At 40.6% G+C, this 16,447-nt stretch overlaps 1 protein-coding gene across 1 annotated transcript in view; it reads right to left on the bottom strand.

Annotated features, from left to right (window-relative positions):
- Positions 1 to 16,447, bottom strand: part of suclg2 (succinate-CoA ligase GDP-forming subunit beta) — a gene marked incomplete at its 5' end in the record, with an annotated part of 83,044 nt that overhangs the window by 57,295 nt on the left and 9,302 nt on the right. The window contains one exon of the mRNA XM_084033077.1: positions 9,923 to 10,064. Coding sequence (XP_083889203.1) covers positions 9,923 to 10,064 — 142 coding nt within the window. The remainder of the gene's footprint in view (positions 1 to 9,922; positions 10,065 to 16,447) is intronic.

Here is a 16,447-nt window from a genome sequence, read left to right as displayed (position 1 = left end):
AATGGTCTGACAAGCTGTTGCTTGTCATATTATTGTATTTCTTTTCCAGTTGAGTAATCGGGGAAAAATACGCACAAAGTACCCATGGGCACTCTTAGCTCTGGATTCACAACTGTATATACTATGCTGTACCTGTCTGTTGACGGTTGCTCGCAGCGTGCTAGTTTGTTTTATCTCCCAGTTGTATAACTCCACAACATATACACAAAGTCATCGAGCCTCATGTTTCCAGTTTCCTCCACCTCCCATGATGGCTGATGAGTTCATCCATCATTAAACAGACCCTCTTCCTGCTTGGCACTGTTGCCATCACAGTCACTACTACTGCCGTGTTTACACTGGAAACAGCGCAGGTGACGACTGTAACTCGCCGATGGAAATGAAATGGCAAGTGGCGTAAAGATGGCACTACAAGAAGTGCAATATCCTGTAAGACTGAGGCTGCATATTCTTTTGAAGTTCAACAAGCCATTGTTAAGATCAATAGATGAGCAGCTGCCTCAGTGGCCTCTGTCCAGTAGACCAATGATAAGAGGACATGGGTTCCAGCTGGAGTACATCCGCACACAAATGCACAAAGCTCGTAGAGGGTTGTCTTATCCCACACTACTTCAGACAAAGACAGAAGTGAAAGGGCCGTGGTTGAGCCAACTCTACTCAGCGCTAACTGCTACTGTCAGCGCTTTTCACCAGAGACTCTGCCTCATTTTCTGAAGAGGGAAGATGAAAGTGGTCTTAAAAGGCGCTTGAAGTGTTGAAGTGCACGGGGCGGCTCTAGTGGGGACTATGAATGAGACGGGAGGGGACGTGCAGTGAGGAGAGGTCTGACCGTGATCCATGTTTTAACCACGTTTGACAGTAAGATGTATTTTCCGTCTCTAGGAACCGGGTCCCATGTGTCCATAAGGTGCATAGTACAGCTGTGGCTTTCATTCCCCCCCAATCCAACACATTATTAAAATGTAAGGTTTGTCCAAACATTTTCTTATTGGTGAGACAGGATTGATATCGCACACGGGGAGCTGAGCATAATAGAATTTGATGACAAAGGACCTAGGCCTCATACAACACTATGGTACAAACCAATCTAGGTAGGCAAAAATTGGAAGCGAACAGCAGTGAATACAAAGAAAAGGCATACAGAGAGAAAGCAAGAGGAAACAAATATCACTGCACTGCTTCTTACAAATTCACTGCTCAATGAAGCGTGGAATAGCCTTAATAAAACATGCAATTTAGGGCCAGTATTATCCTGATAATGGCTCTAGCAAATGTTAGGACAAAATTACATAAATGAGGAACTGAAGCATGAGTGATGCTAATGCACCACTGTAATGTGTCTGTACTCAACAGCCACAAAGGGGCTAAAATATATCTTTGATGTAAGTCTGTCTACACAGCCTAACAATATATATATTGTGCGTGTATATATATGCATTCCATATCGTTTTAGCTTTGTAACAAACAATGAGATGCATAGCCCTCATCATTTATGGTCAAATAAATATATATAAATATACTTTGGTTTCTTTTATGTATAATAGAAACCTGTTAGTGTGTTATGATAGCATGTTAGGTTTAGTAGCTGTCTATATCTACAAAGCACACTTTCTGGAATCCGGAGAGTATGAACACACTACAAGGTAGAGAAATATAAGAAATGCACTTCCGTTATGCTTTTGTGATAATGTTATTGTAGGGCAGTTGGGTTTTTATTTTAAGGAAACAAACAGCCTTAGTTTAAGCCATAATGTTTCGACCCGACTCTAAAATGACACATGTACCATCTTGTTAGTTTGTTTCCTACAGGTTGTGTAAACAAAGAGAACAGAAATAGCTTCCATTAGTTTACTAATGGGGTAACATCTGTGACTCAGACAACAGAGACAGCATCTCCACCGGCACATGGGCCGGCCAGGTTGGGGGAGAGGGGAATATGAGGGAGGATGCAAACTTCATGCTTGGATAAGGAAGTCCTCGGGGCAGCATGCGCTGATGCCCATGTGGGGGAGGAGTGTTTCAATGACAGATGGCACAGGCTAGACAGCGTGTTGGGTTAGTGAAGAAGCATATGTACTCTGTAGATGATCTCATAAAACAGGCCCAGTCAGAGATGTAAACGCCTGCACCCTGCCAGACGAAGTGACACTGTTGATATCACCAGCAAAAATTGTAGAAGTGCATCTGTTACGCCGTATCTTAAGCATTATACAATATTACCATGATATACACCATTCTCATGCATCACCACTACTGAGAAGTCAACATTATAAATAAAGGCAAACACTTTCTTTAAATAGCAAATCAGAGAGAGTATCCTTTATTTACAGTTGCACCTGTCCCATTCACAATGCATACAATTTACTCCACTAGAAGACTTTTTCTGACTTATATTTTCCTAACTGTGAAAACGGATCGACTAGAATGTTTTTTAATGCACTGCACAGATTGACACTGACTTTATATTTCTGGTCAGTAGATTATCTCCACACATCTGTGGATAAAAGAAATCTGCAATTGCCGTTCATTGAAGTGCAGGTACATTACCTTTTAAAGCACCGTTTGTCACACGGCAAGTACTCCAAAAATGTGTAAACCTATGAAGGGAGGGTATTCTGGTGCATTCCTCCACTCCTCAGTGGTTTTGCTGCAGGTTGAGTTGTTGAAATGTCTCCTTGCTTTCCTTTCAGCAGATACAATTGTCCATGCAGCCTCTAACTTCAAACAGGATGACACAGAGCATATCGACTGTTTTTACGTGAAGATCCTACAATACACCGTTGGACAACACAAAAACCTGCCACACACACTCGGATAGTTGCGATGAGGCTGCTGATGGTGTCAGAAGCTTGACCAACATAGTACTAGGGCTGTTGGAATGAACGCTGAAATTAGTATTTGAGCATTAAATATTCAAATATAAGTCTAACATTGAAAAAAATATGGAATGACATTTTGAATAGTATTATAGAGGAAAACTGACAGCTCTACATAATACACAAGATCATCTGCATCAGCATTTACTCTTAATACGTCCACTGTCTGAAACTAAATGCATAATGCTTAGGTCTCTCTGAGAAGACTGGCAAGACAGGGCAAAATACATTTTCAGCCAGTATTGTGTGGAAAGATGCTAGCTTGCGGTTTATAAAAACATCCGTCTCTATTTGCAGACCACAGGCCAAAAGCATGGAGGGGGTCTGAGCTGCCACTAAAACAAGCACTTTGAGATATACACAACAACAGGGTCCTTGGCCTTGAGCTACTTTTATTTTACATCATCTGCAGTGTTTCCCCTAGAATTTTTTTCAGGCCCGGTGGTACCCACCGAAAAAACCCTAAGCAGACGAGATGCGTGGGATGGTGTATTGGTGCAGTTGGATTAAGTCAGGTGGCACAGCAAGCAGTCCGCAATTCTGCAATTACTATATTTGCATTCAACATTTTTGTTCAACCAGAGTGTATTCAAGGTTTTCAAGGATTCAAGGAGAGAGTGACTTATTCAGGTGCCGGTTGATGGAAATTATCCAAAATTAGGGGCCGGAAAAATATGGCTGGAAAATGATGAGCATCACATTAATAGCTACAGATACTGTAAAACACTACAACGACATATGAGTGCATACATTGTCTTATTTTATCAAGTAAAATATAAGTTATACTCAACAGCCTAATAGTTCATAGAAATTCAGGTAGAAATAGGTTAACTCAGAGTTCCACACCTTATCAAAAACAATCCTTATTTTATTAACATAGGCTGCCTAAGGGCGCGATCAGTAGCGTGCCTCAGCACGATTTCTCCAGGGGGATCCCCCGCGGCTTGCATTCACACTGCTCCAGCACAAACGGGCTTTGGCCCGTTAGCCGGTTGTACATACGTCATCACGTCCTAATACTACACACGCATGGCTTGATGTTGTTTTTAAGGAGCGCCGTCTCTGCGTATATTTCTCGACAACACTCGACCTGCATCAGCGAATGTGCGCACGAGCGGATCTGTGCGAGCAGGCAGCGCGAGGAAAGCGGATTTTGGACAGAGACACACAGCCCCGCCAGGCCTGTACAATGGTAAGGGAAACACTGATGTGATCCACAGCGTAAGCCTCGTTGACTTGATTTTAAGGGTTCTTGAAGATCCCCACTAGCCAAACAAGCCGATCACCTTTCTGGTGTAACCACACACAACAACTACATGTTTTAAGTTTTTAATGGACTGAATGTTAACCTCAGTCAAAAACAATTGGAGTGCTTTCAAGCATGTGGACTCAAGACAGCAATGCATGGCAGATTGAAACTGATGGAGACACATTTGCCAGATGAGTAGATCCTATATATCTCTTTCCTTCCTTTTCTCTCATACACAATCACAAACAGCACAAGCATAACCAAATCTGCACACGCACACACAGACACGCACAAGCGCACACCATTGGTGAGGTGGCCCATGTCAAGGTAGCTTGCTATTATTCAGTGAGCCAACATATCAAACTAACTATCCCTTTAATAAGCACACATGAGATTTGACAGCCATGCATAAAAACTGCTCTGTTTACACTGAATATTCATAACATGGTGAAATAAATTAAAATGCTTCCCACCTCTGTTAATTGGTATTCTGGCAGTGAGGCTGTGCAAAACACAAAGCAAAAGAGAAAGGCAAAGGTAGACTGAGGTAAATGAGGAATGAGAGAAATGAAGGTATGGGCTTACTTTCTAAGCGGGCCACAAGACAAAGAGAAGAGAAGCAGAAAGATACAGAAAATGTAATCGCAACACAATTTGTCGGAGGAGAGTCGAGAAGATGACAATGGTAAAGAAAGACAACGTATTCCAAACTCATCTGATACGAGGTGTACACATACACGAGTATATGTTTCTCCCATTCATCACACGGCTCAACATGTGGTAGAGATACGGATCCAAAGCAATGTTTTCCTCCATCGTTGCTTTGTCAGTGAATGATTGCTGGGGGAGGCAGGAGCCATGACAGACATGAAGGGCTCTTGGAAGGGGAAGGGGAGGGGAAATGTGGTTTTGATTTAAAATTCAGACTGAAAATCCATCAAGATTTGCTCAACAGATGCATCTGTCAAGCTGGTGGCGACACACAAAGTGGACTGCATAATCACATTCTTTTTGGCTGTAGCCGGGCACAGGTATGTGTATATATATCTGTGCATGTGCATGGCTGTGCATATGTGCCTCGAAAGCGAAGACGGAATCTATAGTCATTACTGAACTTGCTTTGATATCTCAAAACTGCTGGATAGAAACCGGTCCTTTGTGTACAAGACTGCATATGTGTGTGTGTGTGAGAGTGTGTGTGTATATATGTAATTTGTTTTAGATTCTCACATCACTGCAAAATGAAAGGCAAATCAGTCTTACGTTGACTGAAGCTATATATTGTTATCAATAACATATTTAAACGTAACACATTCTGGAAATGCAAAAGGGGATCTGCCAAAGAAGAAAACCAAATCCATCCCCATCCCTGCAGCCGATCCCGGCTGACATTGGGCGAAGGCAGGGTTCACCCTGGAGAAGTCTGCAGTCCATCACAAGGCTGACACACAGACAAGACAAGCATTCGGACTCACATTCGCAAGTTACATCAATTAACCTATCCAGTCTTTGGACTGTGGGAGGAAGCCGGAGAACCCGGAGAGAACTCACACTGACACGAGGAGAACTTAGAGCCTGCCTGAACCCAGGTTTGCTGTGAGGCGACAGTGATGCCCTCTGCACCATCCCTCTTCCAAATGTGTAAAACCCAGATGTTTTTTTCAGATATGGGGTTATTTGAATAGTGTCACCACACACCAGTGATGCATTAAGTGTCACAAAAGGCGACTGACTGAAAGAAGTTCTTGCTCTATTTCCCAACTAGTACCACAATGCAGTTATTGCTCCACCGCAGGCTTAACATTTGTTTTCTAATTTTTCTCACAAACTACTAGATTTGTTTTAATTTTTTCCATCTGAAGACATTATGTTTTTTCAGACTAATGGGTTCTATTTATAGTGAGTGTGTGAACTTAAGTACTCTCTTGCTTAAGTCCCACGTTGTTTCATGAACCCGGTGAAGCGCTGCGAGAAATGCAAAACAACAAGAGGTATTTGATCATATATATTTTTAATGGGCTGAGTGTGAGGTTACTATCACAACAATTTGTAGCTGAATTTTTCTGACCTCTTTTAGGCCACATTTTGGGAAACACAGAAGCAGAAATGCTGAAAGTTCACTGCTGCATGCCAAAGTAGCATTGCATTACAAACATTAATTATTGATTCTGCCTGAGAGACATTTACTTGTACTTTCCCCATTTATTGCTGTGGAGCAGAGCACATTTTTGGAACCATAAATTGTCTCAGCTCTACAAGCAGACAAAAGAACCGGATACCCGAATGACTAAAAATGTGTTGAGAGACTGTAAATATCCACAAATGTGACAAGTTCACAAAAAATACATGAATATTTAACTTTTTCAATCAACAAAATAGATATTAAAGTTATGTAACTTAGAGGTCCGAAAGTTTATTAATCAAAACCCATATATTGGTCCTTGAGCAGTCTCACACACACACACACACACACACACACACACACACTAGACCCCGATGTTCCTCTGTTCCGTTGTGACAGTAAAATAAACAAGTTTATTTTTAAACTGCATTATCATATTATTTTAGTGAAGACTCATAAATAACTACAAATAACTAATGTTAGGGAAATCTGTTAATGTTTTGTTACGCGTTTCTGAAATAAAAAAAATATCGGCCGATATATCGGAATATCGGATTTTTAAATCAACAAACATTTGTATCTGTATCGGCCTTCAAAATCCTTTATCGGTAGGGCTCGCTCACACACACACACACACACACACACACACACACACACACACACACACACACACACACACACACACACACACACACACACACACACACACACACACACACACACACACACACACACACACACACACACACACACACACACACACACTATTATTAAAGCTTGGGCAGGAGACTAGGCTGATCTGGGTCATTGGTTTTAGACAGACAGCAGGAGAAACAGTGCCATTCTCTCAGCGTCCCAGTGGAGTGCACATTATAAAAACTTTGGACTTTCTGATAACTCCCTGAACAGCTCACCCAGTATGGGGCCCTACTTTCCACAAGCCATTAGCTGGTTTGCTGGTCACCCATCTGCCACCACGTAAACTCTCCCCTGAGTTGTCATTCAAGTTAAAAGGAATCAATGGTCCGTGTCGGATATTTTCCTTTTAAATGTTTTGATAGAGGAGGAGAAATATTTTAAGCCATTTATCCTCAACGGTAATAGAACAAATCAATCTGTGTCCACTTCAGGAGAAGTGGACCAATCTATAGAACACGAGAGGAGTGAGAAGAGTTTCTATATAGCATAGCTGCAATTGAACTGTCAACTTAACCACTTCACGTTTAAGTGAGTGTAGCAGAGAGGAGAACACTGGTTGGTGTGCGTGTGTGTATGTGTGAGTGTTTCATAAGGGCAAGCTCACCCTACGCACGTCATTCATCTGCGCATGTGCTTCCATGCTTGACTGATTCATTCTAGTGTGCATGTGGGAAACCAAGGGCTCACAGCAGGATATCAGCAACACACAGAAACCTATTTGGAGTCGTTCCTGGTCAGCCCAGATACCCCGACCCTCCACATCCTCTGTACAGAGCCATATCCCATGTCCTCTGAGGTGGAAAGACATGAAAAAGAGCTCCAGGGCAGGCTTCACACCCTGCCTCTACCTCAGTCTCCGTTTGCATTTCAGCCCAACAGATCTCAACTAAAGAGGTCACTGATCTCCCCCACTCTCCGTCACATTCATGTATCGCCTAACATGGTCTAATAACATGCCGTACACATTCATGTGAGAGCATGAAAAGACTGTGTGTGTGTGTGATTCCGAAGAAATTAAGCATCAGTAGATGCTCATTGCATGCTGCAATAGACAGCCAGCAATAGTCACAGGATTCACAGAGTGTGAGAAACACTGTACGAGGACACTGACCAAAGCTTAATGCATAAATGGAGATGAGAATATGAAGCAGCTCTGAAACCAGTGGGAATAGAGGGGTTGATTTACTTAGCCAACCGCAAAATGACTGCCTGAGCTATGAAAATATGCGTTGGTGCATGTTTTCAATTTAGCCGGCAATATACTAACACCCGTGATGCAAGTGGTCACAGCCACAGTCAAGTTCATTTGAGAGCACTGCTGCTAATTAAACAAGGATGCTGGGCTATTTAACACACGTCTTGTCAATTTCTGGAAAGTAATAGAGTGTAAAAGAAAGTGTAAGCTGCTGAGCTTGAAATATTGGTCGAAGAAACCAATAAAAACATTTCTGAAGTGCAGTCATGCAATTCCCTGTACTGCAGTGGACACTCCGCAATGATAAATCACTTCCGGCCACCATTTGGATAAAGTTCCTTTCCCACTGCCCATACAGTAATTTGCAGTTCAACACACACATTCCATAAAATGTGTTTTACCACTTTTCAGTTGATAGGACAAAACTTCCAAACAGCCTGATAACTATGTCATAACTACCCACCACTAACTGACTTGGTAGCTTCTAAAAAAGCACCACGAATGCGTTGAAAGTATATCAACACTTAAGTCTGGCCAGAGTTTTATTTAGCTATCTGTTCCGGTCTAACTCCTTCATCCAGAGTTTCCAATTCTTCCCCTACCAAGCAATATAGGTATTGTCATGAAAATATATGTCCTCTTCCTTCTATTCAGTTTATCTTTGTCTGCATCGTAACCAGGGCCATTGAAAGCAGCGCCCCAGGCACTGGAGCCCAAAGGCAGCAAGAGTGGCACCTCGCTGGCTGACAACCAACCTGGATGCACTATCAGAAAGCCACGGCTGTAGTTTGAGAGGACGCTGAATAAAATATAAAGCGGAGAGTGGAAACCTACACTGTATGTGTTGGGCGGTTTGGTGTGTGGGAAGAACACGGAAGGTAGGAGATGGAGAAAGCTATGTGTGGGTGCACAGAAATGTGAGTTAAACTATCTCCGCTCATGTGTGTATAATGTATTTGTGAAGATTCCAGTGACAAGAATAAAGTAAGTGAGTTTCAGTCACTTCCTTCCATGGCTTCGTGTGAGTATGTGAGGGCAATAATCCAAATTGTAACCATGGATTAAAAATGAATGTATAAAATAGGAAAAACAAAACAAAAGAACATGCAAAATGTGAGAAACTGAACACGAGAGGTTGCGAAACAAATTAGCGCGGATGAGTGCATGATGAAAAACCGAGCAGGCACAACAACTAAGCTAAATGAGCACAGGCTTCTGCACATAAGCAAACAGCATAAAGACGAGATTAAACTTGATAAAACTTCAACCCAGATTAAGCACAGTCATTTGCACGTCCTGCAGCAGACCGTTCCCAGTGCACAGAGAATACAGCAATACAAATACACAACAATTACAGCCAACCACAGATTACAAAACCTTAAACACTATCACTAAAGTAAGAAAGAATTATCTTTGTCGTGGCCATGTGCTTAAGGGGAAAATTATCTCCCATGTATTTCAACAAGCTTCATGTGTTGCTGTTGCAAAGGGCACCAACAATTAATGACAATTAAATTTAACACATTTTTTCCTATGTTACTCCTTCTGTTGAATAAAGAAAAATGATTAAAAGATAACGTTTCCTCAACTATTCAATGAAAAGTGTGATTTTATTATATGCATCTTAAAAAAAAAACTTTTTCAAGCACCCATCCCTAAAAGGCAGGTTGGTCCTCTCACGGTGCTCGAGTGGTTATAGGTAAACTGCATGGCTGTGTGTGTGTGTGTGTGTGTGTGTGTGTGTGTGTGTGTGTGTGCGTGTGTGTGTCCCCTCTACTCACTGAGTCTCTTTGCAGCCTCCAGAGCCTCAGAAGCTGTGTCGGCCACATAGAAACGTTGGACAGCCACGCCACTCTCTTGCATCAGCTTCTTGCTCTGGTACTCTTGCAGATTCAGCCATCTCCTGGGACTCGACCAGGTGCACTGGAAGGGAGGAAGGGAGGAGAGGAGGAGGGGAGGAGGGAGGCAGAATGGGAGGAAGTGCAACTTGTAAGTGAAAGATAGTTAAAGTGCTATAAAAGACAGATTTCAACGGTTTCATCATGCCTAATGTTCACTATTTTTTCCTCTTATGTCAACATCTTGCCTACAACACCAAAAACATGTCAACACCATCCTTCCTACCATCTCTCTCTCGCCTTCTGCAGTAATGAGGCAGGCAACCGGGCCTAAGCTACAGGACAGCTCTGGAGCCGTTCGCTCCATCAACAGACACAGGCCGTGTCAGCTCCAGCTGTTGTTGCTATTAAAAGGAAATTGGCTTTTTAATGCGACGGGGAGACACAGGCTGTATTAGAGTTACAATCACTCCACAGCAGCACACGCTACTGTGTGCGTGCGTGTTTGTGTATAGGAGTGTGTGCACATATGGGCATGTGTGTGTACAGGCAAATGTTTTCACAGGAAAATCTTCAGGGAGTCATTAAGGAGAGAGAGGCCATTAAAGTAAAGGGAAAACAAGGATTGAGAGGGAAACTATGGTTCAGCATGTTAATGATTCTTCACCGTGTGTATTTCCTAACCCAGTGAAGATTAAACTAACGTGATAACATCGGAATCAAACTACATTCAGTTGCTGACTGAATTAAACTGACCGTTTTTTTTGCTCTGTTTGAGATCCCCAAGACAATCTATATTTGAGGACATCTGCATGAAGATAAGGGGCACATCTGCACGTCATGATACAGATGATGATGGCATCTTTTGATGCTCTTAATATGTTGTTGTAAGTTGTATTACTAAAGGAATATTGATGTTAATACATTGTTTGTACTAAATCAATCCAGGAAAATCAAATGCTCCATCACACCAGATGTGCTTAAGTCTGCACGGTCGATATTCTACTCTTGACAAAAGTTGTTTGTTTTTAAAGGAAGAAACCAAATGCCCCAGGAGGGTTTTGTGCTTAACCATGGGAAAATACATTTCTGTGGGGACAAACACACAACCTATAATACGGCAATAGCATCAAGGAGAGCACCGTACCCTGAAATTGAATCTGCGTCCTTCGAATCTGACTGAGAGAAATTATGGCAGTCGAGTGAAATTATTTTGAAAAAAAGAATGACACACCAACGTTGACATATGTTACAGGATGAAAATAGTGGGAGTGAGAATATTTAGATTACAACCTCACTATTTGTATCTAACGGTTTGTGAAATTAAATACAACGCAGAAACATTCAGTCTGGCAAAAATGGTATGTGAAGTTGGAAAGTTGGAAAACAAGTGGACACAAAGCCACGATGAGCTAAATCATTCATATAAGAGTTATTAGGGAGAAATCGAAAGCGGCTAAATGAAGACTCGTCATTACAATAACAACAAGTAGTGAATTTAAAGTAAAGTCACGTGTCAGCACTAAAGTTATCGGAGGTAAGGTTTAGGGAATTGAAGAAATCTGCCACATTTGGCATCCTGCTGAGCATTTAAAAGTGAACATTTGTAAGATCTGGTGAGATTAATTAGTCAGTTTATAACATAAAAAGAACAATTTTCAACAGAATGCGAGAGGTTACAGTCTTGATGTTAATTCAAAGACGTCTTAGCATTGTGTTGCAGAGATATCTATACCTCCAGAGGCGATAGTGAGTCACTGTAGTGTCTAACTGATATGTTCAACATCTCTCAACCATTAAGTGACGGAGGGAGTGAAATGTAACCCTGACTAATCCTTAGGCCTAATGGTTATTAGTGATTAAAGGCTAATGAGCTTTACATGGCCACTTGAACAGGGCGCAACCAAGCCAAATCTTAGCTCAATCTAGAATTAAGCACAATGGTCAATGGTCTTTAACTAACCACCATTCACAATTCATGCCAAACCCAACGCTGTGTGCCACAGCACACTGTATTAGCATGCTTTCTCCATTCAAACCCTCGGGAGAGCCTGTCGGGAGACTTCATTAGCGCCAAAATGGGTTGTTTTCTGGAAGAGCAGTACATGTTGATCTATATTGGCCTCCTCGTTGCATAACTGAATACAGAAATGAGGGGCATCTGTGGGTCACTTTTGTAATCTCGTCTGCAATAACATACGATTCATATGTTTCAGTTATTGCAGTTTGTATGTGTGCATAGAATGTGGAGCTATGCTTTAAAAGGCCATTACCCACAGCAGTAAATATTGATGCGACTCTCTAGTAGGCAGGGCAAGAAATGAACTGCAGGATTGTATACATATCTGTGTAGCAATATAATTAAGATGATAATAAAAAACAATTAAATTAAAAATGGAACAGAATTAGGGGAAAACTAAAACAGATTTGGACAAAACGGATCTGTCTGAGTCTCGTGAAGTATCCTTTGATCACACAAAGACAAATTCCCTGACATTAGGATTATGGTCTAACCATTGGGATTAGGTTTGTGCAACTGGCTTTGCAATCAAATGTTGGTAAGGTATGGGCAACAATGCTCTAAGCTCAATACGGAAACACCATCAGTGATTTAACACTATTGTCCCTTTGGCTTCACTTTAAGGTTTAAGTCACCAAAACATGTATGCGACTGCCAAATTAAATTCTTAATATAAATGACATAAAAATAAACTAAACTAACTTCAGTCCTCTTTTACAGTGAACTTTTTATTTACAATGGTCCTCTATGTTTTAATGTTGTTACATCTACAATATTCCCGAGTTTGTTTTTAATTCATATTGTGAATATTGAAGCTGAAGACAATTTTCCACATTGTGGATAACTGAGGTCCCCCAGCTAATGAACTAAAACACATTTGCCACACTAGGCTAGCAGCTGTAATGTGAATGAATATGGGGATTCAGCATTAAAAAAAAAAACAGTAACAAATTGCTATTGTTTACTTGATGATATTTTAAATGCCATAATAACTTCGGAATCTAAATATTTTAGTCAGCATATTAGATGCATATAATGGTTGTTGTTTTTACTATGTTCAAAGTGCATTAAATAACATTTAAAGGACAAATTATCTTCTTATGTTTGTGAGAGTTCAGGTCACATCACTAGATTGAAAGAAAAAACAAACATGGCTTGTGATGATAAGACACGAGTGATAAAGTGATGAATTATGAAGTTAATGCAATTCATTATAATGTGTAATTATGTTAACTTAATTTATTGTAGATCCTGTAATTGTTGATTATTTGATACCAGAGACTCAAAGGATGAAGTTGAGACCTTATTTGATCTGGCTGCCGTTATTGATGATCTGACAAACGACACATGACTGATTAGTTATATTAATGAACTGTCTGAACATCACCTGCATGGTAATCGTGACCCTGCATATTCTTCATTATGCCCTGTTTATGGTCTGATGCCAGTTATTAACAAACAGTGAATGCAACAGTAACTATCTTTCTATTGTTTACTTTGACTTGTGGAAGAATCCTTGATTGCTTAAATACTACTACTAATACTACTACTAATAATCATAATACTCATAATAATATTGCATTATTTATAAGATAAAGATTAGTAATACTACAGCTGTCTGTGAAATCTGCCATGGCACAGTCAAACAATGCTGTAATACAAGCTGCATGCAGGCACATCTGGCTCAGCACCATCCAGAGAGAAACACTGAATGAGAAAACAGGAGGCAATCCCAATGCTTTACCTGCACACACACATTCTGAAAAAGAACAAACCTCTCATTATTTATAAAAATAGATCTTAAACCATAAAACAACACAGTGAGCAGCTTCTCTAATTAAAATAAATTTTCCTCAAACTATCTTCGAAAGTACAGAAACATTATATATTTACTGTGTGAGGAGATATTTCAGGGTGTCAAAAAGGAAAAGTCCTTTTCCTGGCAGCTGAAGGTAAATGTTAGTCATCTCTGGTTGTGGGACATTGTGGTAGGTAAGTGGTTAAGACACATACCATATATTATGATCACAACGCCCCTGGTTAGACTGCATCCAGCAGCGCATTCTCCCATCACATGTACACATCACTTGCCAGCTTCCCTTTAAGTTCACATCCCTCTGAATACACAGTGCATTCTCCCATCACATGTGCAGCCCACACACACACACACAACACAACACACAACACACCACAACACACACACTTTCCTATTAAATGTCATTAACTCTTGCTAATTCCCATGACATATACCTGGAAATTCATAACCCTACTCTCCCTTAATTTCCAGTCACCATTCCACTGTCTACTCTCATATCAAAGCATAAAATGCCCCCCAAAGACATTTGCCTTTGTACATAGAAATGTAAGGAATCAAGTCTGATTACCACCAGGAATTTGGGTAAGAACATTTGAATACAGAATTACCAAACAATTTTTATACGGCCCTAAAAGAATGTCACGATATTTCAGGGTATTTAGGCGACAAAATACTGAAAAATAGGTTGTTATTAATTTCAAGAACATACAATTGCAACAAAATACGTGTTATCCTTTTATTTGTCAGGGTTAACATAACAGTTTGCCTTAAACTATTCAGTAAAAACTAAAACATATATATTGCTCAGTTAAGTTTCAGTTTAGTCAGTAGTCACTTTAGTTTCTAAACAGCATTAACTCACTGAAGTAGCTCCTTTTTTGGGAATTACTTCTTCTGCAGTATTGCGTTCAGCCATGATGCTTTCACTCATGCTTGTTGAACGTTGTTGAGCTGCGTGAGTTGCGCTGCATGACCATGTGAGCGTACGTCCGCAGCATGACGGTGTGACATTATTATGTCCACCAATCAGAATATCACGATATGATTTTTTTTTTTTTTATCACGTAAAAAAAAACAATACCGGTATTATTGTGAACAATATGATATGGCCCACCCCTAGTTTTGAGTAAGTGACAAATGGCAGTTTGGCAGCAAGAAGGCAAGCAAGCAGGTGTTGTAGAGTAGAAGTCAAGGTCAGGATCAGAGTCTGGACTTAACCTACAACAAAATTAACAGCTACAGGTGTTAAAAAAGTTCTAAAAAAAACTTCACTGGAGATGGCAATAGAGTAAATTCTCAAATAAGAGTATAAACCTGAGCTGACTCTGGAGCCAAACCTTTAAAAACACTGCTGTTCTCTAGTCTAAATAGGTAAAGTTTCCCCTCGTACTTCTGGTGGATTCTCCACCTATAAAAAAAAAATCAACACCTCTGTAAACAATCATATCACACTTTTCCAAATTTGGGCATCTTCCATCCTCATGATCTCCGTGGGCGGTTTCACTGGTGTCTGGACCGCCCTTGTTAAATTCTTTCAGTTTTCAAGTTATTACAAACTTTTCTGGTTTGTGTGCAATAATATAATTCATTGGATCATGCAATCTTAACATTAGATATGGGTAATATTGGTGGTTAAGAGTAAGCATTTTGTAATACGGAGTTCTGTGAGATGAAAGTCTACTACAACACAGGCAGCTGGCCTGCAGTCCTCTGAGACACTCCCTCTAAAGTAATTATCATCACAGCACTCTGGAGACAATCCCACCAGTCTACCTACCTATAGCTACTGTTCTATTCTGAATACACACACGGGATGTGCTGTGCACACTGGTGAAGACACACTGGCACAAACAAAGTTGTATGCTGTTACATGGGCCGTAGATGGCATGAATATTCACAGCAAACTCCTCTACACACAAAAGCACTCAAGATCTTTCTCATGAGTGCATCCAAGTGATGAAAAGTGGGGCAGTGGCAAGAGAGTCAGAGAATATGACTGTTTATCATTGTCACTCCATTAATGGAGATGATGACAAACAATGCAACAACACGACTTAAGGAGGATTTAAGGAGCAAGCCTCATTCATTCTAAAAAATCAAAATAGGCAGGACAGATGTTAGTAATGAATCAATAAGAAAAGCTCTGTCTCTATTTCTTTTCAGTTTTTGTTCATATCATCCATTCAGATAAAGCACTTGGCCCACCATCAAAACCCCAAAAGCAGGTTCCAAAAAAAAAAAGGCCCCAAAAAGATGTACCTGCCTTTCCCTTCAGGTCAAGGACACACACATGTATTTCCAGTAAGTAAAACATGCCATTCCTAAAGCCATGAAAATATTCGGTATTAAGGAAACAGCCCTTCAGTAACAGCCTGGCATTGTCTCCATTATGTTTTACACCCTCGCAAAAGCATTTCAAACTCAGCAAAAAGCTTTACTACAAAATTCAGATAGAGGATAAAGAAGCTGAAGTCATATTGGCGAAGAACATATTCCCTGAAATCATTTTTTATTTCTGCAGGCTTGCAGCAACACTCTTGACATTCAGCGAATGATCACAAAATGTCATGGAAATACACTGTAGCGGAGGTGGGTACTAACTTTTTTTCTCTTAGAAAACAGCATTTTGTTT

This window comes from Eutrigla gurnardus (assembly GCF_963514095.1).
Source record: "Eutrigla gurnardus genome assembly, chromosome: 2".
NCBI lineage: Eukaryota > Metazoa > Chordata > Actinopteri > Perciformes > Triglidae > Eutrigla > Eutrigla gurnardus.
The sequence above is the reverse complement of the archived record's forward strand: the minus strand, read 5'-3'. Positions and strand labels throughout refer to the sequence as shown.